We start from the raw sequence: 28,000 nt of genomic DNA, 5'->3' as shown, positions 1-28,000 counted from the left end.
GGTGCACTCCTGTGTCCAGCTATGGCGTCCGTGTATAGCGGATCCCATACCTTGAGCAAGGATGATGTGAATTAAAGTGCATTTCCGGATGATTAACGAGCAGCAAGTTGAAGATATTACGATTGACTTTTTCTACAAGTCGCACACGATAACGCTGTTGACATGTACAGTGCTCGGTTTGATGTATTTTGCGTTTATAAGGTAAGTCGGTTAGCTAACATTAGCTAGGTGTTGGTTAGCTTAGCTAGCGCTCGGCTAAACAGGGGCAGATGAATGATGCTCTAACACAGTTAGAGCCCTTTATGTTCTCTATGTTATGAAAATACGTAGAAACAGTGAGCTAACTTCTGTCACTGATGACGACCTTATGCTTACCATCATTGGAGATCATCGCTAATGAAATTAATTGTTGGGTTATAGTCCAGTGATGGACACTCTTTCTTCCTGATAGCTAAAATGTAACTTGCAAGGGATCTTATTCGTTCCTCCATTTTTCTGCTTTACAAAACTCACTGTTTATCTTCAATAACAAATCGAGTGCAGCCTAACGTTAATGCCATTTGCTGTTATATGTGAGGCACATCCATTCAGTTATGGAGGGGAGATGGTGCAAAATGAACTGGCTGTTATTGTTTTTTACAAATTCAACTGAGCTTCCCCTTTCCTGTATCTGCAGAGATGATGGGCATCCTGACAGTAATCTCTGGGTGGGGCTCATCTTGGTCACATCCTTCTTCCTGGTCATCAGTGTCTTGGCATTTCCCAATGGTGAGCAGAAAGGCACTGAAGCTATTCTTGTGCTTTGGTCAAGTTTATTTGTATAGTTGTATGGCCCTTAATTACAGTAACATTACAATCTCAAAGGGATTCAGAATCCCCCCCCCCCCCAACACACACACACACACACACACACACACACACACACACACACTCACACACACACACACACACACACACACACACACACACACACACACACACACACACACACACACACACACACCTTAGAGCAGGGGTCTTCAATTACTTTTCACCAAGGGCCACATTTGGCTGGGGGCCAAACGGCGAAAAAATTTGAGCATTTGAAGGCAGGTATAGAGGAATAACTCATTTTAAATTAACAGTTGTGATGTCATTATTCAGTCTTAACCGCCAATATTTGATCCTTTTCTCACTCCTATGTCACCACCTGCTCTCCCTGCAGGGCTTTAACTTTTATGACCACCTGCCAATATGGCTGCTAGATTTCAAAGTTACCAGCCAATTAGAATTTACACTAGCCAAAATGTTTTTCTTGAAATAAACCAGAATATGAGTGGGTTAATTTAATCAAAAGAATCACTAAGTGGCCAGGGATTCTCAAAGCCTGTTGAGGGTCATACAAGAACAAAAAGGCACATTTGAAGCTAAATAAAACCAAACCAACCAAAACCAACAAGTTAATTATTTAAATGTTTACTTCAATGTAGAACAGTAATTTCTTACACATGAGATTACTTTTAGCCTTTTAGTCATAAAGATTATTGAAAGATATTCCATACTCCAGAATGAAATGTTATAACAGAAGTGGAGTATTGGCCAGAATGACATGAACATTTGGACACTTATTCAGCGGGTATCTTGCATGTTGCGTTCAGGTGCACTGTATATATATATATTTTTTGCAATTCCAGCGTGGGCATCCGGCCCGCGGGCCGCCAATTGAAGTGCCCTGCCTTAGAGACGCTCAGCGAGCACACGGATTAAAGTGGCCAAACAAAGGTTAAATATTGACAACAAAACAACTGAATCGACTAAATATTTGTCATCATAAATGTCATCTTGAGAATGACACCCTACTAGTGATGTCAGCTATTTTGGTCACCACAAACCACAACTGCTATTGGGCATTAGGAGGGAGGAGTCCTGTTATGACAGCAGTTAAGAGTTAGAGGGGACAATTTATGTCCACAATGATATTGTCCAAGGTGGTCCTAGATGGACCCCAGGAAGAGTAGATGTTACCTCGGTAACAAATAATGGGGATCCAAATAAATAAACAAATATGAAGAAATGTGGTTTTATCTGTTGAATGGCATGCTGAGTTGCCTGTATGACTATTCTCTCACTCCTTTTGGACTGCATCTCTGATTTAGTTCTCATTACATGCCTCACTTTAGGTCCATTCACCAGACCGCATCCGGCAATTTGGCGGATGGTTTTCGGTGAGTATATGTTTATTTAAGCTATGTTTATTTGAATCATAGTTTGCCCTTGATTCTTCATGTCATGTCTCCTCTGTCCGCTATTAAGGTCTGAGTGTCCTCTACTTCCTGTTCCTGGTTTTCATCATCTTCCAGAACTGGGAGCAAGTGAAGCGTCTAATGTATTGGTTTGACCCAAACCTGCGCTATGCCAAGCGCGAGGCAGACATAATGGTAAGCAACAAACAACGGCTTACTCAGAAAGTCATTTTCACAGTGGTTTACTTGCATCAGTTATCGCTATGTGCATTATAACAATCCTTTTGAGCTCAAAGCACCTGTGTTGCTGTCTGCAGGAGTGTGCAGTGAACTGTCATGTGATCACCTGTGTTGCTGTCTGCAGGAGTATGCAGTGAACTGTCATGTGATCACCTGTGTTGCTGTCTGCAGGAGTATGCAGTGAACTGTCATGTGATCACCTGTGTTGCTGTCTGCAGCAGTATGCAGTGAACTGTCATGTGATCACCTGTGTTGCTGTCTGCAGCAGTATGCAGTGAACTGTCATGTAATCACCTGTGTTGCTGTCTGCAGCAGTATGCAGTGAACTGTCATGTGATCACCTGTGTTGCTGTCTGCAGCAGTATGCAGTGAACTGTCATGTGATCACCTGTGTTGCTGTCTGCAGCAGTATGCAGTGAACTGTCATGTGATCACCTGTGTTGCTGTCTGCAGGAGTATGCAGTGAACTGTCATGTGATCACCTGTGTTGCTGTCTGCAGGAGTATGCAGTGAACTGTCATGTGATCACCTGTGTTGCTGTCTGCAGGAGTATGCAGTGAACTGTCATGTGATCACCTGTGTTGCTGTCTGCAGGAGTATGCAGTGAACTGTCATGTGATCACCTGTGATGCTGTCTGCAGCAGTATGCAGTGAACTGTCATGTGATCACCTGTGTTGCTGTCTGCAGGAGTGTGCAGTGAACTTTCATGTGATCACCTGTGTTGCTGTCTGCAGGAGTATGCAGTGAACTGTCATGTGATCACCTGGGAGAGGATCCTCAGCCACTTTGACATTTTTGCATTCAGCCATTTCTGGGGCTGGGGCATGAAGGCCCTGCTCATTCGCAGCTATGGCCTCTGCTGGACCATCAGTATTACTTGGGAGCTCACTGAGGTACGCTCCAGAAGAAGGCTGTTTTCTTTTCCTTTTTTTTTTAATTCTTTATTTTTAGTACACCAGCATGTAACAGAGTTTATATCGGTACAACATTGTGTTCTCTGCTGTCCATTTTCCACTTATAGTAGAGAAGTGAAAATAAAAAAATAAAAAAATGAAAAAAGGAGATAAGATATATAAATACATTTTTGAAACCTTGTACAATTTGGCAGAGTTAGTGTACAAAAGGGGTCGGGGTGAGATAAGGGTAAGAATACCAACAGGTGAGAGGTCAGAAGAAGGCTGTTTTCATATGTCATGCAGCAGCATGATGTGTCATTTCACCCTCTTATCTTCTCTCACTCTCTTTCTCTCTGATTGTAATGGAGAAAGCAGTTGGAGTGAAGGAATACAAGGCCAAACAAGCATGCAAGTGGCCAACGGATGGATTGTGCCACCTGTAACAATTTTGCATTACTGTACTAGCGGAATGCCTGTGTAGTGTATCGGGGTTTGGCCATTAATCTGCGCAGCCATCGCAAATTCCCTAATTACTAATTAAAAAATATGGCTCCGTTAGGTCACCCGCAGCCCGCAGGGCTGCTTTTTTTTACCCTTCCTGAAAGGTTCAGCGCCATCGCACGTAACATGGCATAGCTGTGCCACAGCACGTAACATGGCATAGCTGTGCCACAGCACGTAACATGGCATAGCTGTGCCACAGCACGTAACATGGCATAGCTGTGCCACAGCACGTAACATGGCATAGCTGTGCCACAGCACGTAACATGGCATAGCTGTGCCACAATTTCTGCTCACACACCGAATACTTCGCATTGTTATTATCGTATTAGAATTTTAAAGTGTAAACTAAACTTTAAATGTTTACTATTAACTCTACTGCAGTTGTAATGCTAATGGCATCCAGGAGACCTTGTATGGCCCACAGTCTCATACCCTCTTCATCTCCTCTTCCCTTCTACTTCAGCTGTTCTTCATGCATCTGCTGCCTAACTTTGCTGAGTGCTGGTGGGACCAGGTGATTCTGGACATTCTGCTGTGTAACGGAGGGGGAATCTGGCTTGGCATGACTGTCTGCCGTTTTTTGGAGATGAGGACCTACCACTGGGCCAGTATTAAGTATGTCCTTGTAGTCTGGAAAGTATTTATTTATGATATTTAAAGTGAGTACTTCTGGTGTTTCACTGACTCAACATGTTATTTGCGAATGTGTATAAATCCAAATCCATGTCAAAGAAAAAAATCTCGCTTTTGTAAGTCGCAGTCAAATACTTTGGCAATAATAAGCTATGGACCTATTTCAGTGGGGCTTTGATTAAACTGAATGCATGCATCACAACCATTTTGGAATCATTTGACATGCGGGGAGATTCCCCCCTCCCTGCTTGAAATCTAACTTCATGTGTGACGATGAATAAAGTTAGGTAGGTTAACCTCAGCATAGGTCAGGAAAGTGTTAATTAGGATAAGCCTCAGCATAGGTCAGGAAAGTGTTAATTAGGATAAGCCAAACAAGCATTGTCTGATGTACTGAATGTATCTTTGCAATTTTGCAGCATCAAAATTAATGACTTGACATTTTAAGATGCTTAAATTCTCTTTGCTGTTGCTGTTTTGAAATATGATCCAAGGTGTTGTTCAGGAAGGGGTGGAGTAGACTTAAATGATTCATGCCATTCTTTTCATCTGGCTTTCGCTGTTGTACTAAATAGGGCCGGACGATAATTCAATAATATCTTTTATCGTCTTTCAGTGGAATCATATTGTGATGATATGAGGATATTTTCATATGGTGACACATTTCTGCGGTCTAATTTGATGATGACGACAAGCTAATTCTACTTAAAAACTCTGATAAAATGAGGTATGGTAGGAAATTAGGAATATGGTTTTGTTTGACATCACACCTTACATTGCCATTCGGTTCAATGAGATGAACATCTAATTTGATTATTTAACACGATTAAGCATACATAAACCATATCGTAATATATGATCATGATTTTGATGGATTTCAACCATATCATCCATCCAGCCCTAGTTCTAACATAACACTTATTGTAAATCAGGCTGCAAGTTTTTGTAACCCCTCTCCCGTTCCTGCTCATCCAGGGACATACACACCACCACAGGGAAGATCAAACGAGCAGCGCTGCAGTTCACCCCGGCCAGCTGGACCTACGTACGCTGGTTCGACCCTAAGTCTTCCCTGCAGCGAGTGACGGGAGTCTATCTGTTCATGATCATCTGGCAGGTGGGTCCGAGAGAAATCCCCTCTTGCCTCTCCTCTCACAGTGACTAAACGCTGACTAGTCGGGGATGATCTGGTGTGTTGCATGTAAAGTCCCGCTAATCTGCTTAGCCTCCTCTGTTGTTGAAATGTGAAACCTGTCTCAGACGGATCCATGTGTCATAATGCCTGAGTGACTCTTGGTGCCTAGATAATCCCATAAGAGTGAAAGAGAAGCTGGAGGACTTGGGTGCAATTGATGGCGATGGGGAAAAACCATGGATGGGAGAACTTGAGTAAGCTCCAGTGCTGTCCACTGGAGAGTCTAGCATGGCTGCCAAAACTCCAGTCACTGGCTGCCATGGCGATGAAAGCGACTGCTTCTCTCGTTTTTGTGCGGAGATGAAATAGAACCATCCTCACCCTCACTCCCTCAGGCAGTTCCCAACACTCTGGAGGCTTTAAATAGTAATTACCAGTCTTTGAGTGTTAGTTGAGCTATTTTCACACATGAACTCCGGATCAGGTGAGCGTTGCTCCCCACTGAGCCTGCCCCGGATGATACGTGAAGTGTACCCTTTCACACATGAGGCATGTTGTATTCTCACATCAGTAGCACCTCCGCAGAGTTTGTAAATTAGAGAGGGGGTGGGGGAATTTGAGCATGACCACACAATGGGGAGTTGTGAAAACTAAAAATACATAATGGGCGATAACTGCCTAACGTTCACAGCATATAATCGTTTGCGCATAACGTTAGTAATTAATTAAACAACCCTACAACTCACGCCCAGATGCATCGATTTCCTCGAGTCGCAAGCACTACAAACAAAACAGGTCTTTGCTATGTTCAGTCCTAAAATGCATCAAACCTACTAGAATTATACAGAATACAGGAAGCTAGACGTTTTTACCTTCAAAATAAAATAAATGTTGTATTACTTAGTAACAAAAAATCAGAATGTCGACTCACTACGGGTTAAAATTGACTTTTCGAAGGGAGCAGATATTCTTCCAGTTTATCTCCATTCTGTATCTTTCGAAACACACACAAAAAAACATTACACATGCATTTACTTTATTTAATTGCTATTATTGCGAAGGTTATACCCGGAAGTTTTCGTTTTATACTGCCTGACTTGAGGCTACTTCGAATTTGCGGTTCTGCCATTGAATCTTCACAAACGCTGTGTAAACGTTAAATCAAAGGCATGGACGCAACCAGATCCAGATACCCTACCTAGCGATGTCCAATACTGGGAAGCGGGACGACCCTCGCGTCCAAAAATGCTCATTAAATGTGTGTGCTGTGCGAAGCAGACATGAAATCAGATCAGAGCCATGAGCCTTTCAATCCCCAGCAACATGTTGGCTGTCGCACACGGAGCAGGTTTGAGCTTCATTTGGAAACCAAACGGCATGATGTGTTTTTTGCTCGCTCATTCACATCGACTATTTATATAATAATAATCTGTCACGATGTCTCTGTCCTCATGCACTCACTGAGCTGACTACTTCACGGAGCTCTGGAGGCGGGGGGGGGGGACAATCCGCTCCTGCGAGTACGGCTGGGGCTACACTTCCCTCCGTCTAGGAGGAGGCTCGCGGGAGCGCGCATGAGCCACGAAAATCTGTTCACACATAGAGCGCCATACGGATGGCCTCTAGATAACTCCTGAATTCCAGACATGTGTGAAAGCAGCTTTGGAGAGATGGGGGCAAGGCACAGTCTGTTCGGAGTGGCCGCAGTTTAGCTGCTTTCCACTGGGTCTGTCCACACAGGCAGCAGGCCTCCCTCTCATTATGAGCCAGTGTGGATGAGAGGAGCTTTGACACAGTGCCTCTAATCTAAACCGCTTGACCCTCAAATGCACTGTTATTGTTGCCAATGTGTGTTAAACTATGCGTGACTAAAGGAGTCTTTGTGTTTGTGTGTCCCAACCTCCACTGGTTGTGAGGAGAGCTACATTTTGGTAAAAATCAACAATACTTAATGCTTAGTCTTTATTCTGTTCTGTCTGTCTGTCTCCCTCTTTGCTGCTAGCTGACTGAGTTAAACACATTCTTCCTGAAGCACATCTTCGTCTTTCCTGCGTGCCATGCTCTGAGCTGGTGTCGGATCCTGTTCATTGGTATCATCACAGCTCCAACAGTGAGGTAGGCACCTCAACGGATGCACTCCCAACTCGTGCGACTCTATGATGAGTCAGGCAAGTGAATACCTGATGACAGTTGTCACTAATATTTGCTAACATTTGCGTTGTCATTTGTCTTTCTGCTGTAGACAGTATTATGCCTACCTTACAGATACCCAGTGCAAACGAGTTGGCACCCAGTGCTGGGTGTTTGGGTAAGTGAAACCTAAAACGTAGCTCTGATCAAACTGAAGTGAGCCCCTCACAAGTCCCCACAGCCTTATATTTGTTTATAAACTTGTGTGTGTGTGTGTGTGTGTGTGTGTGTGTGTGTGTGTGTGTGTGTGTGTGCGCCGAGTCTGTCTGGCAGTCAACCTCTATATTAAGGTTGTTTTTAATCCACAAAAAGTAAAAAAAAAAAAAAAAAAAAAATCTTAAAGTCGAACTGAACCTGTTCGTCACGTGCATAATGAGTCCGTTTCAGACTGAAAACATAGTTTGTCTAAGATGACAGGTTGAGAGGCGGGTCATAGTATCATGTCGATGATTTTATTTGACAATTCTGGGGACTGGATTGGGCTTTGGCCAATCCTGGCGTGTTCCGCCTCCAAATCGAGTGGGATTCAGTGTGTTGTGGCGCTCCCCTCGGGAAGAGCCTTTTGACAGGAGGAGTGGAGCTCAGCGACCCGCAGGCAGCCAGCTGCCTTCATGTTGCCGAGCGGAGAGTGCAGCACGTCGGCCTGGAATCCCCGAAGTGCGACCCCTGACAACCAAGCTCTCGGATGCGCGCGCCATTATCGCTGCTGTAACGATACGATATCCCTGGAATGCGCGTTTTAACGAGCCAGTTACATTTCTTTGCATTCTTAGAGATTATAGTTTTTGTTTTTTGTTCATGTTTCTAACAATTGGCCAAGTTAGTAGTTAGTTTATGGGATAGGAATTCTGCCAGATGACAGGCACTAGGCGCTATTTTCGACTTCATTTGGAAGAGAAAATGATCCTGAAATGAAGATTTGATTGACAGCTGCATGTCGTGATATGATTGGTTGAAATGGGGTAGAAATTTGATAGTACTAGGTGACATCAGCAAACTGTACATTACTGTTATCGATTTTTTTTTTTAGATTGTTGTGATTTTTGTTTGCACACATTATTAAATAGGTGCACTACATACCCAGGTATTTGAACTAAAAGAAAAGAAAAGTCATTTTTGGGTTCAGCTCGACTTTAAGTGTAGTACATACAAAGAATAAATTCACCCCCCCCCCCCTTGTGAAAATCAGTTTCACAGCAAAACACATGAACTGCATTCTCCTAAACAATTGAAGAGGATGGCGACCAACTTTCAAACATAAAAAACCAACAGAAAGAAAAACACAAAATGCCTCCATACTGTTCCCCTGGTGTAATCAAACTCTCCAGATGCCCTGAGATGCCAAGTTGACTTGAAAAGACGTCATTTACACCCTGTTTTTAGACCAAATCTTCACTGTAGCCGTAGGAAGAAGGAAGAAGAACAACAGCAGAAGGGGCACAATGAAGATTTCGGCCAAAAACAGGCTGTAAATGACGTCTTTTCAAGTCAACTTGGCATCTTGGGGTCTCGGGAGACTTGGATTCTGCCATCTTATTCTTCGTCTTTTTTTCTGAAAGTTGGATCTTCTTCTTCTGAAAGTTTTTTTGCCGTTATTTATCCAGGGGGAGTCTCACTGAGAGCAATGCTCTCTTTTTCAGGAGTGCCCTGTTCACATTCACACACACATTCATACCTGGAATCTGACCAGTACAACCACAGTCTCATCTGCTGGGGTTAAGGGCCTTGCTCAACGGCACCTCAGTGGTGGTAATGAGGGAGGGGCAAGCACTGCCTTTTCACTTTCCCCGTCCAGAGTTTTCCTGCCGGTCCTCGGGAATTGAACCAACGACCTTCCGGTCACAAGCTCGCTTCTCTAACCTTTAGGTCACCACTGCCCCAATTGTTTAAGAGACTGCTGCAACTGTGTTTTGCTGTGAAACTGTTTTGTGGTCTAAGAAAATGACACCCACCTACCATCAGCATGGGGGTGAGTAGATAATGACTGAATTTTCATTTTTGGGTGAACTTGTCCTTTAATTATCTCATTCATTGCTGCAAAGCCTACTGTTTGGGTGTACAGATTTCACCAGGCAGTCTCTGCTGTGCATGTTTCCAAATGATAGTTCCAGTGCTATAAAGGTCATTCTGCTTCTCACATTCCCTCTCTCACTCATGTCACCACCTTGACGGCAGGTGCGTCATGGAGCAGAATGCCCAACAGGCTCAGGAGTGTGTTGTGAGGTGTTTGCATTTTTCCCCCCTCCCAATCACAGGGCAATAGCCTTCCTGGAGGCTTTGGCGTGTATTAAGTTTGGACAGGACTTGTTCTCCAAAACGCAGATCCTCTATGTGATCCTCTGGCTGCTGTGTGTGGTAAGATCAACATCCGAGTACTTTCGTTGTTTCTGTGTGCAAATGAATCTCTCTGGTCTTTAGCAGTGCATCATGACTTGATAATACTGTACATGAGATGCCACCACGAGAATAATCTTTTATAGCATCATTTAACTTTTTCACTGTTTTAATGATTATGGCAACTAAATGTATCTCAAATTTGAACCAAATCTCAGAAAATCGGCAAAAAGAAAATTCTGCTATTTTCCATCCACTACTGTTATGCGAATATTAGGAGTTGCTGCGCAGCCAGATGTGCTGTCTGCCGTGATTACCCTAAACGTGCTGTATGAAAAACATCTATTAACAGTTTTTTCATTATCCACATGCTACACCATAAAATGGATTACCAAGTGCCACTTTTCAATTCGGCATACATCTATCTATCTATATAATGACAGGATCGTCTTGTCTGTCTCTCGCTCTGTCCTTCGCGTATCCCGAGAACCGTTGGTCGGATCGACTTCAAACTTGGGGGGTGGGCTCAGGCCTCACAATGCATGCGCCCATTCGTGCAATTCGGACGCGAAACACGTTCAATATTTGAACATTTGTGTTCAATTCTGCGCTCCTTCAAGCCCTTCAAGTATTTGGGTGGGTCGCTCTTTGATACTAAGTGAGAAAGGTAAACATAGGGTTGTTGAGAGTGATTGGTGAGAATGGGGAAGGGGGGGTTAAAGTAAACATTGATGTGAGTAAATGAGGGGGGGCAGCATCCCTCCTCAGGTTCCAATTAAAAAATGTCTTGCAATGCAGCGGAGAGAGGGCAGCATGAAAGCAACAGAATAATAGAACATGTATTTGTAAGCTGAATAAGCAGCATTAATATTCATGTGTCATCAAGTCTGTCATGAATAAAATCAAGGGGAAATAATCAGTAGAGCTCAGTGATCTTAGTTAAGTGAGATTTCTAAGAGATTTTTACGTGGCTATAATGGTAGGGTATAATGAGTCACGCATTCAGAAATAATATCCTCTAGGGCAGAGGTGCTCAAATGTTTTTCAGCCAAGCACCCCTTACAAGATAGAAAATATGCCGGGGACCACTTCATTCTGATTTGTGATTTTGGGCTAACGCTTAATTGTTTCCACGGTAACGTGCTTGACTTTTAAATTGATATTTTGTTAATTTGTTAATTAGAATGTAATCCATGAACCATTTTAGATTTAAAGCACATTTTCTCATTGAACTACTGTATGAAGCTTTTGCAAAAAAAAAGTTTTTTATTTTTATTTTCCTGAAAACTTTTCACGGACCCCCTGGCAAAGTGCCACGGACCCCTGGGGGTCCCCGGACCCCCATTTGAGAACCACTGCTCTAGGGCCACGCCACTTCCGGGAACCCCCATCCTGTGTAAGTAGGGTTCCCAGAGTAAAACCTGGCCATTTCCACCACTGCTTATGGATGAGCATCATCTGCTACATGCCATCGAGAACGTTGGTCGGATCGACTTCAAACTTTGGGAGTGTGCCCTATTCATAGCTTTCAAGGGGCGTTACGTGCTGCCGGGAACGCCCACCTGGCGGTCAAAAAAAAAACTTGTTCATTCCGCTGCCCGCACTAGTTTCTCACGCTGTGTTTGTTCAGCCAAAATGCCGGATACCTGTTGTGCTATCGGTTGCACTAACCGACGAGGAGACACGACTGGCTTGTGCTTTTACAGAATCCCGTCGGAGAAAGAAAACTCAAAGGAGGAGGTTGTGGATTTGTGTGATTAGACGTGGTTCAGTCGCTGGGGAGGGCAAATGGCTTTTATTCTACCATCAAAGTACACACGTCTTTGCGGCCAACATTTCATCAAAGGTGAGCTCAAGTAATGTTAACGGGGTATTTTAATCATTATTGTAACGTTACTTGAGCTTACCTTTGATGAAATGTTGGCCGCAAAGACGTGTGTACAAACGGCTGAACAAACACAGCGTGAGAAACTAGTCGACTCGGCTGGCAGCGGAATGAACAAGTTTTTTTTTGACCGTCAGGTGGGCGTTCCCGGCAGCACGTAACGCCCCTTGAAAGCTATGAATTGTGCAGCCCTGTCTTCGTGCAATTCGGCATAGTGCCACCTACTGGCAGCATAAACAATCCGGTTTATCTCAAGAACCGTTCGTCCGATCGACTTCAACTTTGGGGAGTGCGCTGATGGGAACTCGACACAGTGCAATGCCGAATTTCGTGCAATTCGGCACAGCGCCACCTACTGGCCACACAAAAAGTGGTTTATCTTGAGAACCGTTCATCCGATCGACTTCAAACTCGCGGAGTGCGCTTAGGGGGACTCAAGGGAGTGCAGGGACCTGAATTCTGTGCAATTCGGCATAGCGCCACCTACTGGCAACACAAAAAGTGCTTTATCTCCATAGCCATTCATCTGATCGACTTCAAACTTCAAACTCGGGGAGTGCGCTGATGGGAACTCGACACAGTGCAGTGCCGAATTTCGTGCAATTCGGCACAGCGCCACCTACTGGCCACACAAAAAGTGGTTTATCTTGAGAACTGTTCATCCGATCGACTTCAAACTCGCGGAGTGCGCTTAGGGGGACTCAAGGGAGTGCAGGGACCTGAATTCTGTGCAATTCGGCATAGCGCCACCTACTGGCAACACAAAAAGCGCTTTATCTCCATAGCCATTCATCTGATCGACTTCCAACTTAAAACTCGGGGAGTGCACTTAGGGGGATTCAACGGAGTGCAGGGAGCTGAATTCCATGCAATTTGGCATAGCGCCACCTACTGGCAACACAAAAAGTGGTTTATCTCGAAAAACATTTGTCCGATTGACTTCAAATTTGGGAGTGTGCTGCTCGGACCCCGATGGAGTGCGGTGCCACATTTAATGCAATTTGGACTTATTCCAGGACTGTCTGTATGTCTGTCCCTCACGTATCTCGAGAACCGTTTGTCGGATCGACTTCAAACTTGCGCTTAGGGGGACCTGCAGTGTGTGTGCGGGGGGGAAGCGCCCACGGGGTGGTGCATGGGGGAACGGGCACTGCACTAGTAATATATAATCCATGGAGCAGTTACTGTAAGTGAGTGAATAAACTGTCAATGGTCTTCTTCCGTTAAAACACACAGCGGCGGGCAGTCTAATCCTTCTAATTGTGCCTAAATGCGTTGCTTACCTTACAAGTGTATAATGATGTAGACATTTTGAGTGCATCCTAGCCTACCTATTCATAACAAGCCTTTTACGGTCGGGGTGTAACTTTTGGCAGTAAGCAAGGCAACATGAAACCGCAAGTTATTGAATGGGGTTTGGTTAAACGAGACGTAACCAAGAGACAACGAAAGATTCGCTTAATCCCTTTCCACAAGCGTAAAAACGTTCTTGTGATATTTGCAGCTTTTTTTCTTTTTCCGGTGTTTCCGCTCAGGTTTTTATAAAAATGGGTGGATGGAAACCCGCCTTATGTCAACTCAAATGTTGTTGTTTGTAGATCCTCCATGAATCATTAACTGGTCTCTGTTGCATCTGATCTCTTCGTAGGCCTTCATTACATTCCTGTGCCTATATGGAATGGTGTGGTATGCAGAAAATTACGGCCCAAAAGAAAAGGTATGTGCATCGCTTTAAGTTGCCTTTTGTGACCTTTGGCCATGTAAAATGTGCAATGCAGCGTTAACGAAGCGACTCAGATTGACAGTTACAGCAGTATTTACACCCAATAAACCTTGTCAGTGTGTGTGTGTGTGTGTGTATTTGTGTATGTATTGTTACCAGGAAGCTCTATTTATGGAAGCCAGTGTTTGAGTATGTGGCCTGTAATGCTGGTTTACACACCTGGACAGGTGTTTAGGCTTACAACAAAGAGTCAACTGACTTAACCGTTGAGGAGCCTCAATGAATATGGATTCCCCTTCAAAGATTCCTATGGTTCATGTTTGTGTGTAGGCTGCAGCAGGTCAGCTGGCCACTAGATGCTCCCTGTCCTGTGAATGGAATGTGTGTAATGCATCCTGACCTCTTCTCCTCTCACAGAGCCTCTCAGAATGGGACGACTGTAATTACACAGAATCTGGTGACCATGAGTCGGAAGAATTTAAAGGTACAGTTTGTGTTTTTCTGTTGATCATCAACCATGTAAAATAAATGGGACTTATACAAGTACATTATGTATCTCCTACAATGTGTGATGTTTTTTTTGTTTTTTTCATGCTTGGAGTCTGAGCAACTGTAGCATGACTCAATTTCCCCTCGGCGATCAATACAGTTATTCTGATTCTGTAGCTGGTAAATGGCACTTATATAGCACTTTTATCCAAAGCGCTTTACAATGAGTGCGTTTACATGCACACTAATAAACTGTTTATTAGCGGATTTCTAGAGTTACCTGATTATTCAAGTGTCATGTAAACAGCATCCTTTATCGGATAAAGGCCGTTATTATTAGTTTATGAGAAAACCGATAAACACACCTAGGTTACTGCGGAGTTATCAGGTTTATTCATTGCTGTCAATGTCCACTCACACACGTTGAGGTGAGTTCCCGCTATTTACCAAGTGCATGGAAACGCGGAAATCAGATTATTGCCAGTTACCTGATTATTCTCAGTTATCTGTTTATTGTTTGCATGTAAACGCACTCAATGAACTCACACATTCACACACTGATGGTGGCAAGCACCATCGGGAGCAATTTTGGGTTCAGTGTCTTGCCCAAGGACACTTCGACATGCAGACTGGAGGAAGTGGGAATCGAACCGCCGACCTCTTTTATCCAAAGCGATTAGTGGACGACCTGCTCTATCTCCTGAGCTACAGCCGCCCTATCTTCAGCCATTCTCTTGTAAATGGCTGACCCCTAGTGGTTGTCTGGGCATTTTCAAGATTCAAGATTCATTTTCACCCATAGACTTACTGTACACAAGTCTTCTCTTCTTCTTATTCCCTGTGTAGGCTCCTAAATGGAGCATAGGGCTGCAACTGCACTACAGCAGGCCAGCCTTTCCTCATACAGAGGAACCCCCCCCCCCCCCCCCCAGCCCATGCCGGCACAAGTACTTCTTTTTAGAAACTCATCATATCTCGTTTCAAAGCGTTTGATCTTGGTTTTTCAGGTGAGACGGAGGAGGTGGACGACGACAGCCCTGCGACCCGCCGGAGATGGACGGGCTCAGGGAAGACCAACTCCATCAACGGCCTGGACAGCCAGTAGGAACGGGGAGCCAGAGGCTGGTGGGCCCCTCCTGAACTCACACCCATGCAGCCAGGAGAGAAGGACCAGGTTGAAAAGGGGGGTCGCGATAGGATCACTTCCTGGTGCATTTCAACTCTAGAGAAACCCTCACCTCCAGTGAGCGGAGACAGAGGAGAGGCTAGCTGGATGAGCAGGTTCATGCAGTGTTAGGAGTACAGAGAGGCTTGGACTATACTAATGCATGCATGTCACAGAGATGTCTCCTAGCCCACTGATCACAGGTGTTTGACCGTGTGTGTGTGTGTGTGTGAGAGATGGCAGTACAGGATTGCCCATCCTAGATTTGAACGCATGATCATTGTAGTTGGTAAAGTGTAATTTGCTAATTACATTTATCCTGCGATACAATATATCATTTATTGTTCATGTAAATTTGACAGGTTAGGTCGTATAATTAAACTACTGTATTGATGGTTCCACACATTTCAATATTAAAAGATGCTATGTAGAATATATCGCGTAAATCGGAGCCTTTGTTTATTATAGCACAGAAAGGCTTATATTCTCTCAGAGTGGGCAAATATCTATTGTCATTCATTTCAGTAGTGTCAATCGCCTATCGTCGCTTTACATTTTCACAGATGTTGGTGTTCACATTTCTGTGTTTATAACTTGAACAGAGAGTGGAATGTGAACAGGGATTCATTTCAGTGCAAAGCAGCTTTAGTGTTGTAGGAGGATTCTCTGAGGTTTGTGTTGGATTGAAGCAAAGCACACAGTTGAAGCACTTTTTAGAATATCCTAGACGCTCTGCACGGGCAGTTAAGTTCTGTTTCCTCTGAGATACTGTACATTTGTGATATTTTGAGTATTTTGTGACTCAATGTGACCTTGAGTGATTTTACTCTCCCTGTACATCTGTGGCTGCTATCTTTTTTTTTTACTGTACTGAGAACAGAGGGCAATCATTCATATTTCTGCATGTGTTCAGGCTGTACCTGTCTGTGTGCAGGCGGCTTCGTCGACATTCTTGTAACTGCATTGCATTTGCATGGCTGTGTCAAATCAGTAGGGACATGTTACACTAGTCGTAAAAAGGATGTTTGTGTCGCACTGCACACCGGGGCGCCAGTATTGTTATTTTTCTTATGTCATTCACTGTCACTGTCACATTTTAATTCACCCCTCGTGCCTGTATGCATGTTCTGTTTTTTATTCCTAACATTTTGCAGTTTGTATTGAGACTAAATTTGCTTGTGTGATTTGTTCTTGTGCTCTCGGCGTGCTTTATTGAAGAGTTCAGTTTGTTTTGATCTGATGTCAGCACAGATATGTCCCGCATAACCCTATAGACAATCCAGACGCTGGCCCTCTGTGGAACGGACCACATTACCAATAGAAATTGCTACATTGTCGCTGGATTTAGATGTCATTTGCCAAAACAATTCTGTCGAAAAAAGAAGACTTGTGTTGTTATTTTTTTCTCCACTGTGAATAAATGAAACATTAAAATGTTTTGCATTTCCTCTTCAAATCTTTGTGATGTTATTGTTCTCAAGGGATTATCCAATTAGAAGGGTGAGGGTCGCCACTAGCCAGGCAGTGTTACCCTCGTTCCTCCAGATTAAACACATTTGAGAGATTGAGTGTTGAGGTGTGTACTACACGTCCTTGATGTGGTCAGGTACCCCATTTTCAACAATAAATGATTTTTCTTTTTCATACCAAATCAATTCCGGTATGACTAGTCACTTGTTAAAAACTAGTCACTTGTTAAAAAGATGTGTACTTCACAACAGGAAGTTTGGAATCACCTTGCTTGACCTCTGGAGAGCGCGGTGCTGCAGCAGAGCAGGATTGGCTGACTCAAGCTCTGCCCTTCTGTTTCTCAAGGATCAGATTTCACTGTGTCTGCACACCACGGAACTGAGAGACTAAAATAGCTGCCTTCTACTGACTTATAACAAGATATATTTATAGAAACGATTGATCCCTTTGAACATAACGGCGATAATGTGCTCATAAAAATCCCCAAAATGTACTCTTTTCTCTGAATGTAGCTCTAAAACAGTCCTATGTTCTGTAAAGTCTACATGATCCAAACATGGGTTGCTTACTTCTGCAACTTGTGTGTGACCTGATTTCCAAAGGAGGGCAGCAAAGAGCCTTGGTGCTGTACAAACTGTCACATGACCTTCTGGGCCTACTGGACATCAGTGTGAAAACAACACATGTTGCAGTGCTGTGCTTTCATACCGCCCTCTCTCCTTATTACCCTGTCTGCTTTCTTGTGTTCTTAAGCTCCGTGCTGACTGCAGCAGTTGCTCAAAAAGTCTCAGTAGCTGAGGAATACATCAGGATATTTCAGTCATGGCTGAGCCTCCTGATCGCCCACATTATGGCAGCCCGAGGCCAGAGGCGATTCTACGAGAGATCCAGGTCAACTTGCTGGAGTGTAAAGTCTGCTTTGAGAAGTTCAGCACCCGGCAGAGGGAGCACAGGCCGCACAACCTTTCCTGCGGGCATGTTCTCTGTCTGGAATGCATCGGGGCTCTGTCCCACCCTCTGCTGAAGAAGCTGGAGTGCCCGTTCTGTCGACAGCTGTGCAGCGCAGACAGCACCTCCCCCTGCCAGGCCCTTACTGACCTCCAGGAGCTGCTGTTGTCCAGGAGTCCCACATCCCCTGTTGCTCACAGCAGGGCAAAGGGAGGCGTTGGCTGGGTCGGAGATCTGAGGTCCGGGGCTCTGCAGCTCTGCACAGCTTTTGGCGGTTGGGGGACACTGATCAACCCCACAGGGATGGCGGTGTTTGGGTCATCAGGGACAGTAGTGGTGGTACATGATGGAGACAAGAGGGTGGTGGTCTTTGGTCCTCAGGGCAGGATGCTGTACAGTTTTGGGCAGAGAGGGCGAGCCCACGGGGACATTTGTTACCCACTGGATGTGGCAGTGAGTCCCAGTGGCTATGTGGTGGTGACTGATGCAGGGGACCAAGCTGTGAAGGTGTTCACCTCCAGGGGGGGCCACGTGTTGACAGTCAGGGAGCCCTTCCAGCTGCCATGGGGTGTGGACGTAGACAGCTGTGGGCACATCCTGGTCTCAGACCTCCAGGCCGGCACACTGTCCCAGGTCAAAGTCGACTTGGCTCGCGGCGTGACTCTGCAGCACCTGACAGCCGTTCCTGACCTCCAGCATCCCAAAGCTGTGGCCTGCTGTCGTGTGACGGGGAACATAGCAGTGGTGGAACATCTGCCTGAGAAGCACTATACAAGGTTGAGAGTGTTTGCAAAAGACTTCCAGCCTCTGTATCAGACAGACAGTTTCAGTCTGTCCCTGGGGTCCACATCTTGGCTGTGCATGTCTGCTGTGGCTTTTGACCCAGAGGGAGATGTGATTGTGATCGACTCCAAGCAGGGCATGATTTGGAGTTTGGGGAAGCTCCAGAGTGGCCCAGCCCTAACTCCCCTTGGAAGAGACCACCTGATCCACCCAGTGGGGCTGGTGTGTACGGCTCAGAACACACTCCTCGTTCTGGACAGTGGAGACCATACAGTGAAGATTTATTCTGCTAAATCTGATACTATGGCCTTGACATAATATAATGTATGATCAGGCCTAAAAATATATAGCAATATAAAATTCTGTGTAATAGTAAATGTATATGTCATTTTGTATAATTAAACTTTAGCTGTGATAAACTGTATTTAACACTAATAGTAGCCTACAGTATGTCAATTTGACACACCAATAGTATGTTGACATACTATAAGTGTGTCAAATATAGTTTATCACATGCTAAATAAATAGTAGCCTATATATACACACACTATGATACTACTGTGTAGTAGGCTATACAGAATATAGGCCAGATGATGTTGGCTATTATGCCTCACTAGATAAAGTTGTTATACAAAATGAATTGATATCATATTTTATCTTGACTATTTCTCATGCAAATAAACATAAATATCAACGACATTCTAATGCTATTGTCTATTTCCAAGTTTTGCACCTTTAATTTTAACCACCCAATTATTAATACATCTGTGTGTGTGTGTGTGTGTGTGTGTGTGTGTGTGTGTGTGTGTGCGTGTGTGTGTGTGTGTGTGTGTGTGTGTGCGTGTCGAGGGGCTGGTGGCGTGTTTGTGTGTGACAGACAGACAGACGGACGGACGGACGGACAGACAGACAGACAGACAGACAGACAGACAGACAGACAGACAGACAGACAGACAGACAGACAGACAGACAGACAGACAGACAGTGATATGGTTCCCAAGTCTAGTTAAAGGTGACTTTCTCATGAACACTATCCTGAGTTATCTGCTCCAATGCATAATGCTTTATTGCTGGTGTACGCAGACAACTTGTCACAGTGCGTCAAATGTGTCAGGTCCACGGCTTCTTCCCCCCGCAAAGTCTGTATTCATCCATTTCCCCCCCAGCCTCTGGCCGTCTCCAGTCTGCAAGAGGATAGCTAGAGGATAGCAGACAGTCGTGCTCCCAGTGGAAGATGGCGGTGGTGGGGATGCTGTCTGCGGCTGGAACCGAGTGCTGCTGCTGCTGGATTTGCACAAGAAGCGAACTCGGATGGATATAAAAGCAAAAATGAACATCTTTCTCTCTCTTCTCCTCGAGGTCTGGACTCGTGTGGGGTTGTTTGATTAGAGTCGGCTGCCTTGATTCGAGTCTGAAACCCGGGCTTCTTGTCGGGGATTTCACAGGCTACAAATATACATTGATAGCTGCTCCGCGCATAGACAGGGTGGGAGTACAAAAAAAAAGTGGAGGAAAATGTCGGATACCAAGGTAAAAGTTGCAGTGAGAGTTCGGCCCATGAACCGCAGGGGTAAGTGTGTTACAATGTTACTGATAAGTGTGTTATAATGTTACTGCTTGCACATTTGTTTCATTCGCCTTTGATTTGCGCTACATTCTCACTGCCTGATGAAAGTTTTGATTTCATCGCCATTGCTGTTGCCTTTCACCATGAATTATGAAGATAGACTGTATACAAGTGGATTATGAGCCCTGGAATAACACTTGAGAACAGTTTAAGATAGGCTCAAAGTTAAGTATGGATGTTACTTTCCCCTCCACAAATACGTTACTTTCCCCAAACCCAACTTGTCTCTGCAGAAATTGAGCTGAATACAAAATGTGTCGTGGATATGGAGGACAACCAAACTGTTCTGCACCCACCACCTTCAAATGCAAAAGGAGATAACAGGTAAGCAAAGCGAAAACATGCATTGTTGTCAGCAGTTTGACTTCGCAACTGATTAAATGTATCAGTTATAGGCTATAGCATTGTCCTACATTGTCATAATGTTATATGACATAACATACCCACCCTTGTATAGTGCAGTAGCTCAGTGTATGTATTGCACCTCTAGCCTCTCTCTGTGATAGTGTTTATGATGAAGTTGTCTTTGGATTCTGCATAAGACTCCTCTAGTGTGTATGTGCTTTTTAATGGAACAGGTTAGGATTATTGTAGGTCTTTTGGAAATGTCTGGAAGCTTGCTGTTGGGCCCAGTTAAAGATCAGACGAAGATACTCTCACCGTTTGGGACTCACTGCAATAACTTTATCTCACCCAGGTCATAATACAGTAACATTAGCAAGCAAAGTTAGCATGTAACGTCTAGGCTACCCAGCAATTTGCTGACCGGTCCAGCTCAGATGGCTATGGGCACAAAGCTGCATTATAACATTATAGCTCCATAGTTCCTACAGTTGATTCATAAATGAAGATTTAGCTTAATCAACTCATCAGAATTCCCCCCTGAATTCAAACAGAACAAAAATATATACTTGTCTGTGTAATGCCAGTGAAATAGGCTAATAGAAATAGTGACCTTCTGCTGCTGAGGACATGATGGCTGTAACCCACCTGCTTTGCAACCGCTCCTTGAAAGATGGCCCATTTACATTACATTATTATACTGTATAATTCATGTGCACTCTCCAGTAATATTAATTTCAGCATCATAACAGTCACCTCCTCTAAAACAAGAAGGCAATGGGAGGGAGTAGAGCATGTTTGACACATGAAGGTGTTTTTAGGCACCTACCAGACAGCAAAGACTATTTTCTCAGAACTTTAATGAGCTACAAATGTCAAGCGGTTTGCTTTGTCATGCATTTGTCAGAGTTCAGTCTTGTTTGAATGGGCATGGCACGCTGTAGCATCATGGCTAACAGTGGAGAAACGTGGACAGAACGCTCCAGGGAAAGGCGAGCTAAGCATCCTCTAATGTTTCATACTCTGGCGGCGTATTAAAGGTCAGGAAAAACGCCCTTGTTTCTGCTGGCTAGAGATGTGATTTGCTTTCAGATTGTAATGAGGGAAATCTCTCTCCAGGCAGTCACATAACATGATGTAGGTTAGTAATGCCTGTAAGCTCAGGAAGTCAGTTCAATCTTGTGACTGTTAGCGATGATCAGAGGTCCATCATTATAATTCACCCGTCATAGTTGCAGACTGCATTTGTTACAGTGTTACGCTTGGGTTGGTTGCTCTCTTCCACTGTTGTCCTTTGTCACCCATGATTAGACAGCTGACCTGATTACCCATGGATGCAAATCAAATCTTCAAGGATGCTCAATTGGCAAAAAAAGAATCCAGGATTATTGTCTTTGTCCTTGTTTGATCACTTATTTCATATGGACAAGAACCTCGTATCTTCCAGCCACAGTTTAAGAAGGTCGATACAGTTTGACCAGACACGAGTACCGACGACTGAAAATGAAGTCAATGTAACCAATAATGTACATGCCACAGCCAAGGACTTTCTCATGGCCTTTCCTGTTCAACTGTAACAGTGTATCAGTTGTTCCATGCAATCAGCAGTCCACATTAAGTGGTAATGAGTTTGCTCCTCAAGCAGCTATAGGGCCCACACACATTAACCTGTATTTAAGGCAATTATCGCAACAGAAATGGCCTTTGCCACACAGCAGCTCCTTTCCAGGCAATTTAACAAATCACGCTCAAAGCTAACATTCATGGAAAAGAATGCATGACAATAGAACAAAAGGCTATTGTGGGCGAGAGGTCAAATAAATGACAACGACTTTGCAGACACTACAGCCATTCGGAATGAGTCTGTCTGCAATATTCTCTAGGCTGATAAGTGTTTGTATCTGATGCTCCATGTTTCCATTTCTACCTGCTGCCATATAGAGCTGAACAGTCACGTGACCTTTCTCGCCCTGGAGTTCCCCATTCATTTCTCCATAGACATTTCGGAAAATCCTTATAACGAGTTTTAAGGCTGTAACCAAGCTAATCCGTGACCTACTGAATCGTGAGTGACCATAAAACATTTCAGTTGGGGCAAAAACGAAAAATGAAGAGGAGAGAGAGAGAGAGAGGGGGGGGGGGGGGTTGTAGGCAAACCGAATTTTCTATTTCCCCCGTCTTTATTTTTCGTTTTTTGATTCAGTAGGTCACGGGTTGGTTTGGTTCCAGCCTTAAAACTCGTTATATAAGGATTTTTCTAAATGTCTATGGAGAAATGAATGGGGGACTCTCTTCCGGGGCAAGAAATGACATGTGACTGTTCGACAAGCACATTTTGATTCAGCAGACGTTTCCATATCTGAATGTTGTAACAACTTGGCACCTCGAGCATACAGAGATACCTTTCATGGACTTTGATGTCTTTATCCCTATATAATGGCTACAACTAGGCATGCACCACTTGTGTTTTTTAGGCTGACAGCTGATATTTTCCCACCCATATCGATTGACACTGATACTGTTACTCATACCAATTTACATTTTTGTAAGAATTTTGTAAGACAAGTTTAAGCATTTTCAGACATACCTATCTTAAGACAATTAGATGGTTTGTAAACAAAATACCATATTTTATTATTTTGCCAATTGACGTGACTTGTTGACAAACTCCTAGAAAAAAAGGTGACACAAATGACAATGCGGCCAAATATCATCAGTAAAAATGATATCAGACTGATTTTTTTTTATTGCTTTTTAAAGCTGATATTGGACTAGAGTCTGCTGATATATCAACAACAACCTCTACACTGCACCTATTCTGCTATGATCTGTATGCTTGAGTAGGAAAACTGCTGCATTGTGGGCTGGGTTCATTTTCACTCTAACAGCTGGACTGGCTTCCTCCAAGTTTGATCCAAGGTCACAGTGGATACTTACATAGTCATTTTTTCCTCCTGCCATAGCTACACACGTCTTACCTTCTCTACAAACAATTGTATCTCTCCAGATAATACAATATACAGTGTTTCCCCTAGAAAACTTTTCAGGCCTGGAGGGATTTCGAAACGTACCCCGACCGCAACGGTGGGGGCCCTCGCTGGCGACGCTAAACTTTTAGCTAACCTGTTCACATCTATGTTGGCAATGGCATCCCAAGTATCATCATACTATTATGGGATGCGATGCGAACAGTTGTATTATGGGATGTGCGTTTCCCAGGCAACGACACATGTTGACAGGTTTTAAAACAGCGCTGCACGCTGGCACAATGCTCCTAAAAGCAAAATGCTTATTTTTTTGAATGATTTGGCATCTGCTGTTACTGTCAACACTGTCAACACCAGTATTGTTTTATTGTAATTATATGGCATAAAGGTTTATTGAAATTTTTGGGAGATTTTTTTTTTTTTTTTTTTTTCCCATTTCTTTTCTGGCCTGGCGGGGGCGCTGTTGGCCTGGTGGGCCCGCCAGGCCTGTAGCATGGTAGGGGAAACACTGCAGGATATGTTAAGGGCCGTGACCTTGAGCTTGACAGCTGTCATATGATTGAGTTGATTTTATGTCACGGTTTGAGTACCAATAGCTTTGATTTTCTCCCTCAAGGCTAATAATAACTCTGAAACATCTTGTAACTGTTCATGAAAGCAAATGGAATTGAACTTGGAAAAGGCTTATTATGTATGTTCTCTGTGTTTAGATTGCCATGGTTTTCCTAAAGCGTATCATTTTCTTCTCTGCACTTCGTGGAGCCACAGAAAGGGGGGGATAACCTGATCACTTACGCTTTGCCTTGTTTTGAGGACACCTGTTCAATGTGTTGGAAATATGTCAGATTTAGGCTTAGTGGGTATTAGCATGCCAAATATGGCCCCAGGGCCAAGATCATGGGAAGGTTTTCTCTGTGGTGGGAACGCTCAGGCACAACCCTCATGAAAGGCACAGCAGTAATAGATATTTTCATGTAGACATATTTTGGTTCAATTAAACTACTCGTACCATCCAATTAAAGTCTTAGGCTGTATATTTTGAAGCAAACGATGTGACAAAGGAAATGACAATGACTGTTTGGACTTGGAGTATGTGCTCCAAGTCACATACTATCAGTACTTTGAGGGAAAATAAAAAAAAACCCCACAATTGAATGAAATTCACGAACACAGTCACTCACTAGTGGGTTGAACTTGGAGCCACATCACGTTGCATTATTCAATATTAATTTGGCATGGAAAACGCTGCAAATGGCATGTGTATGTTTGTGCACAGAGCAGACCACACAGCGCCATGAAAACATGTCAAGAATGTGAAGCAAGTCTCAGGGCTTTCCTTTGATGGCTAAGCCTTGTTCTTTGCAACATGTCTCATTGTAGTGGTAAGACTCGTGACTCCCCCCCCCTTTTCCCTGAGAAATTAACGATAATCACACAGAGTGAAACATGGATGGTGACTTCAGGGCAACAGGTTGAGTTTCCTTATGGTCGTAATCACAGTTTCACGGTTCATCTTACGTCTGTCTTGAGCTGGCACGAATGGCATATTTGAAACGTGAATCTGGGAACGCAGTTTTGTTTTCAAGCGCCCGTCTGCTATCCTTTGGGGTTTTCAGACACAATGAAGGTGGGGGTGGAGAGGCAGTGAAATACCTGAGGCTGCAGTCTGCACAGGGGGATCAGTGGTGGTGCATCAGGAGAGGAAAATACCCTTCAACTCAACACAATGGAGCCGTGTTACATCTATCATGCCCCGACGTGTCCATCAACATGCAACAAGGTCCATCCAGCTGCAGAACCTCTTGCATATAAACCCTTTTTATTCCACACACACACACACACACACACACACACACACACACACACTTTTTTTCATCACGTTTTTCGGATTTTCTTCCCATTTTTGAACTGACCAAGCCGGAAGTACGGCCACCGGGAATTGAACCCGGGCTTTTAGTTCTGCACTAGCCAGACTCTCCATAACCACATAGTGTTAATAACAGGAGACTGGTTGATGTTTGGGGAAGGTGCTGCCCGACATGTCTTTGTCGGGGACAAACTTGTCCTCTCTGCGAGCTCCGTGGTCCAGCGTGCGTCTCAGGATGATCAGTGGAAGTATGTCTGTATCTGATAATGTCTGTAAGCAAGTGTGTCATTTCCCCTCTAATCTCTTTCTTATCAGCAAGGACTTCAAGAGCCCAGGGGGGGTTCCTCCCTTATCTCTGCTGGAACGTGTTCTCTTGCTTACGCGGGCTATTGTAATCTGATTACATGGGGTATTGTAATCTGATTACGTGGGCTATTGTAATCTGATTACATGGGCTATTGTAATCTGAATTAAGTAGTGTGTGGAGAGGGCGCTCAGACTGCAGGCAAATCCCATTTGTTTCTCAAATCAGATCGAGGGCTCACTGTGAAGTAGCCTAATGTTCACTGTCATCTACATCTCCACTGCTGGAATTGTAAAATGCTTGTTTACGCTTGCTGGAGTGGATTCCTAGCCTATATATATATATATATATATATACTTTTTTCCCCCAAAGTGAGCCCAGATATAGCCGAGTCATTAGGTTCCCTTGCGTCTGGAGTCACACATACCTCACTGGTCTGGGGTCAGCCGCCCTGCCACAGCTTTCTCTCCTGTGTCTCCCCTGCTCTACCTCCAGCTCTGCTTTCCCACCATCTAAAAATACCAAGAAAGATATTCTGAATATTGGTGAGGGCAGATTGGTAAGAGAGGCTGCTTCTGCCCCGTGTGTGACTGCCAAAGCCCAACCCAATGTGGTCAACTGTCAACATGTGTTTTGAAAGCCCTTTGCAGATAGCCTCTAATGATCTCTCTCTGTGTGCTGCCTCTTATGATACGTACATGTCAAATACTCAAAGACATGACACACTTTCCCCTGCTAAGTCAAGCTGCTGAGTATGACAGTTGTAGGCTGTCTATGCTCACACATATGACTGTCACCATGCTTTCCAAAGAAGTCTTCTTTAAATGACAATGCGGCCCTGTGCAGTGACTCCTCTCAGAAGGCTCTGTGCAGTGACTCCTCTCAGAAGGCTCTGTGCAGTGACTCCTCTCAGAAGGCTCTGTGCAGTGACTCCTCTCAGCAGGCCCTGTGCAGTGACTCCTCAGAAGGCTCTGTGCAGTGACTCCTCTCAGAAGGCTCTGTGCAGTGACTCCTCTCAGAAGGCTCTGTGCAGTGACTCCTCTCAGCAGGCCCTGTGCAGTGACTCCTCTCAGAAGGCTCTGTGCAGTGACTCCTCTCAGCAGGCCCTGTGCAGTGACTCCTCTCAGCAGGCCCTGTGCAGTGACTCCTCTCAGAAGGCTCTGTGCAGTGGCTCCTCTCAGAAGGCTCTGTGCAGTGACTCCTCTCAGCAGGCCCTGTGCAGTGACTCCTCTCAGCAGGCCCTGTGCAGTGACTCCTCTCAGAAGGCTCTGTGCAGTGGCTCCTCTCAGAAGGCTCTGTGCAGTGGCTCCTCTCAGCAGGCTCTGTGCAGTGACTCCTCTCAGCAGGCCCTGTGCAGTGACTCCTCTCAGCAGGCCCTGTGCAGTGACTCCTCTCAGCAGGCCCTGTGCAGTGACTCCTCTCAGCAGGCTCTGTGCAGTGACTCCTCTCAGAAGGCTCTGTGCAGTGGCTCCTCTCAGAAGGCCCTGTGCAGTGACTCCTCTCAGAAGGCTCTGTGCAGTGGCTCCTCTCAGAAGGCTCTGTGCAGTGACTCCTCTCAGAAGGCCCTGTGCAGTGACTCCTCTCAGAAGGCCCTGTGCAGTGACTCCTCTCAGAAGGCTCTGTGCAGTGACTCCTCTCAGCAGGCTCTGTGCAGTGACTCCTCTCAGAAGGCTCTGTGCAGTGGCTCCTCTCAGAAGGCCCTGTGCAGTGACTCCTCTCAGAAGGCTCTGTGCAGTGGCTCCTCTCAGAAGGCTCTGTGCAGTGACTCCTCTCAGAAGGCCCTGTGCAGTGACTCCTCTCAGAAGGCTCTGTGCAGTGACTCCTCTCAGAAGGCCCTGTGCAGTGACTCCTCTCAGCAGGCTCTGTGCAGTGACTCCTCTCAGAAGGCTCTGTGCAGTGACTCCGCTCAGAAGGCCCTGTGCAGTGACTCCTCTCAGAAGGCTCTGTGCAGTGACTCCTCTCAGAAGGCTCTGTGCAGTGACTCCTCTCAGAAGGCTCTGTGCAGTGACTCCTCTCAGAAGGCCCTGTGCAGTGACTCCTCTCAGAAGGCCCTGTGCAGTGACTCCTCTCAGGAATGTTAATTTTGTCTTTCCATTTTGCTGGCTGTGCTATGTGCAAATAATCAACCTTTCCATTCAGTAAGTCAGATGTTGTTCTCAGAGTTGGCCTGCTACCTTTCTCACAAGACTTTATTCATGCATTCTATTAAGGGAAAGCAGTGTGTTACTGATACAATGATTGTTTTCCCTTGAGGT

General features: G+C 44.7%; 3 protein-coding genes across 3 annotated transcripts in view; all 3 read left to right on the top strand.

Annotated features, from left to right (window-relative positions):
* ptdss1a (phosphatidylserine synthase 1a) lies at positions 1-16,853 on the top strand. The gene is given in 14 exon segments (XM_083633422.1): positions 1-71; positions 73-201; positions 677-768; positions 2,160-2,204; positions 2,293-2,417; positions 3,198-3,356; positions 4,327-4,478; positions 5,472-5,613; positions 7,634-7,746; positions 7,874-7,939; positions 10,077-10,176; positions 13,689-13,757; positions 14,181-14,247; positions 15,260-16,853. Coding segments are annotated over 14 exon segments (1,407 nt in total). The 5' UTR covers positions 1-21; the 3' UTR covers positions 15,358-16,853.
* An 856-nt stretch (positions 16,854-17,709) lies between these two features.
* LOC310787700 (E3 ubiquitin-protein ligase NHLRC1-like) lies at positions 17,710-18,936 on the top strand (the record flags this gene model as incomplete). The annotated part of the gene is made up of 1 exon (XM_083649183.1): positions 17,710-18,936. The coding sequence occupies one exon, from the start codon at positions 17,710-17,712 to the stop codon at positions 18,934-18,936; it is 1,227 nt and encodes a 408-aa protein (XP_083505309.1).
* A 1,183-nt stretch (positions 18,937-20,119) lies between these two features.
* The window catches only part of kif13a (kinesin family member 13A), a 103,620-nt gene continuing 95,739 nt past the window's right edge, over positions 20,120-28,000 (top strand). Inside the window, exons 1-2 of the mRNA XM_083649968.1 lie at positions 20,120-20,188; positions 20,479-20,569. Of these exons, the coding sequence (XP_083506094.1) occupies positions 20,134-20,188; positions 20,479-20,569 (146 nt within the window). The 5' untranslated portion in view covers positions 20,120-20,133. The remainder of the gene's footprint in view (positions 20,189-20,478; positions 20,570-28,000) is intronic.

Source organism: Poromitra crassiceps (assembly GCF_964638095.1).
Source record: "Poromitra crassiceps genome assembly, chromosome: 1".
Lineage (NCBI taxonomy): Eukaryota > Metazoa > Chordata > Actinopteri > Beryciformes > Melamphaidae > Poromitra > Poromitra crassiceps.
Note: the sequence above shows the minus strand (reverse complement) of the source record. Positions and strands in the feature narration are given on the sequence as shown.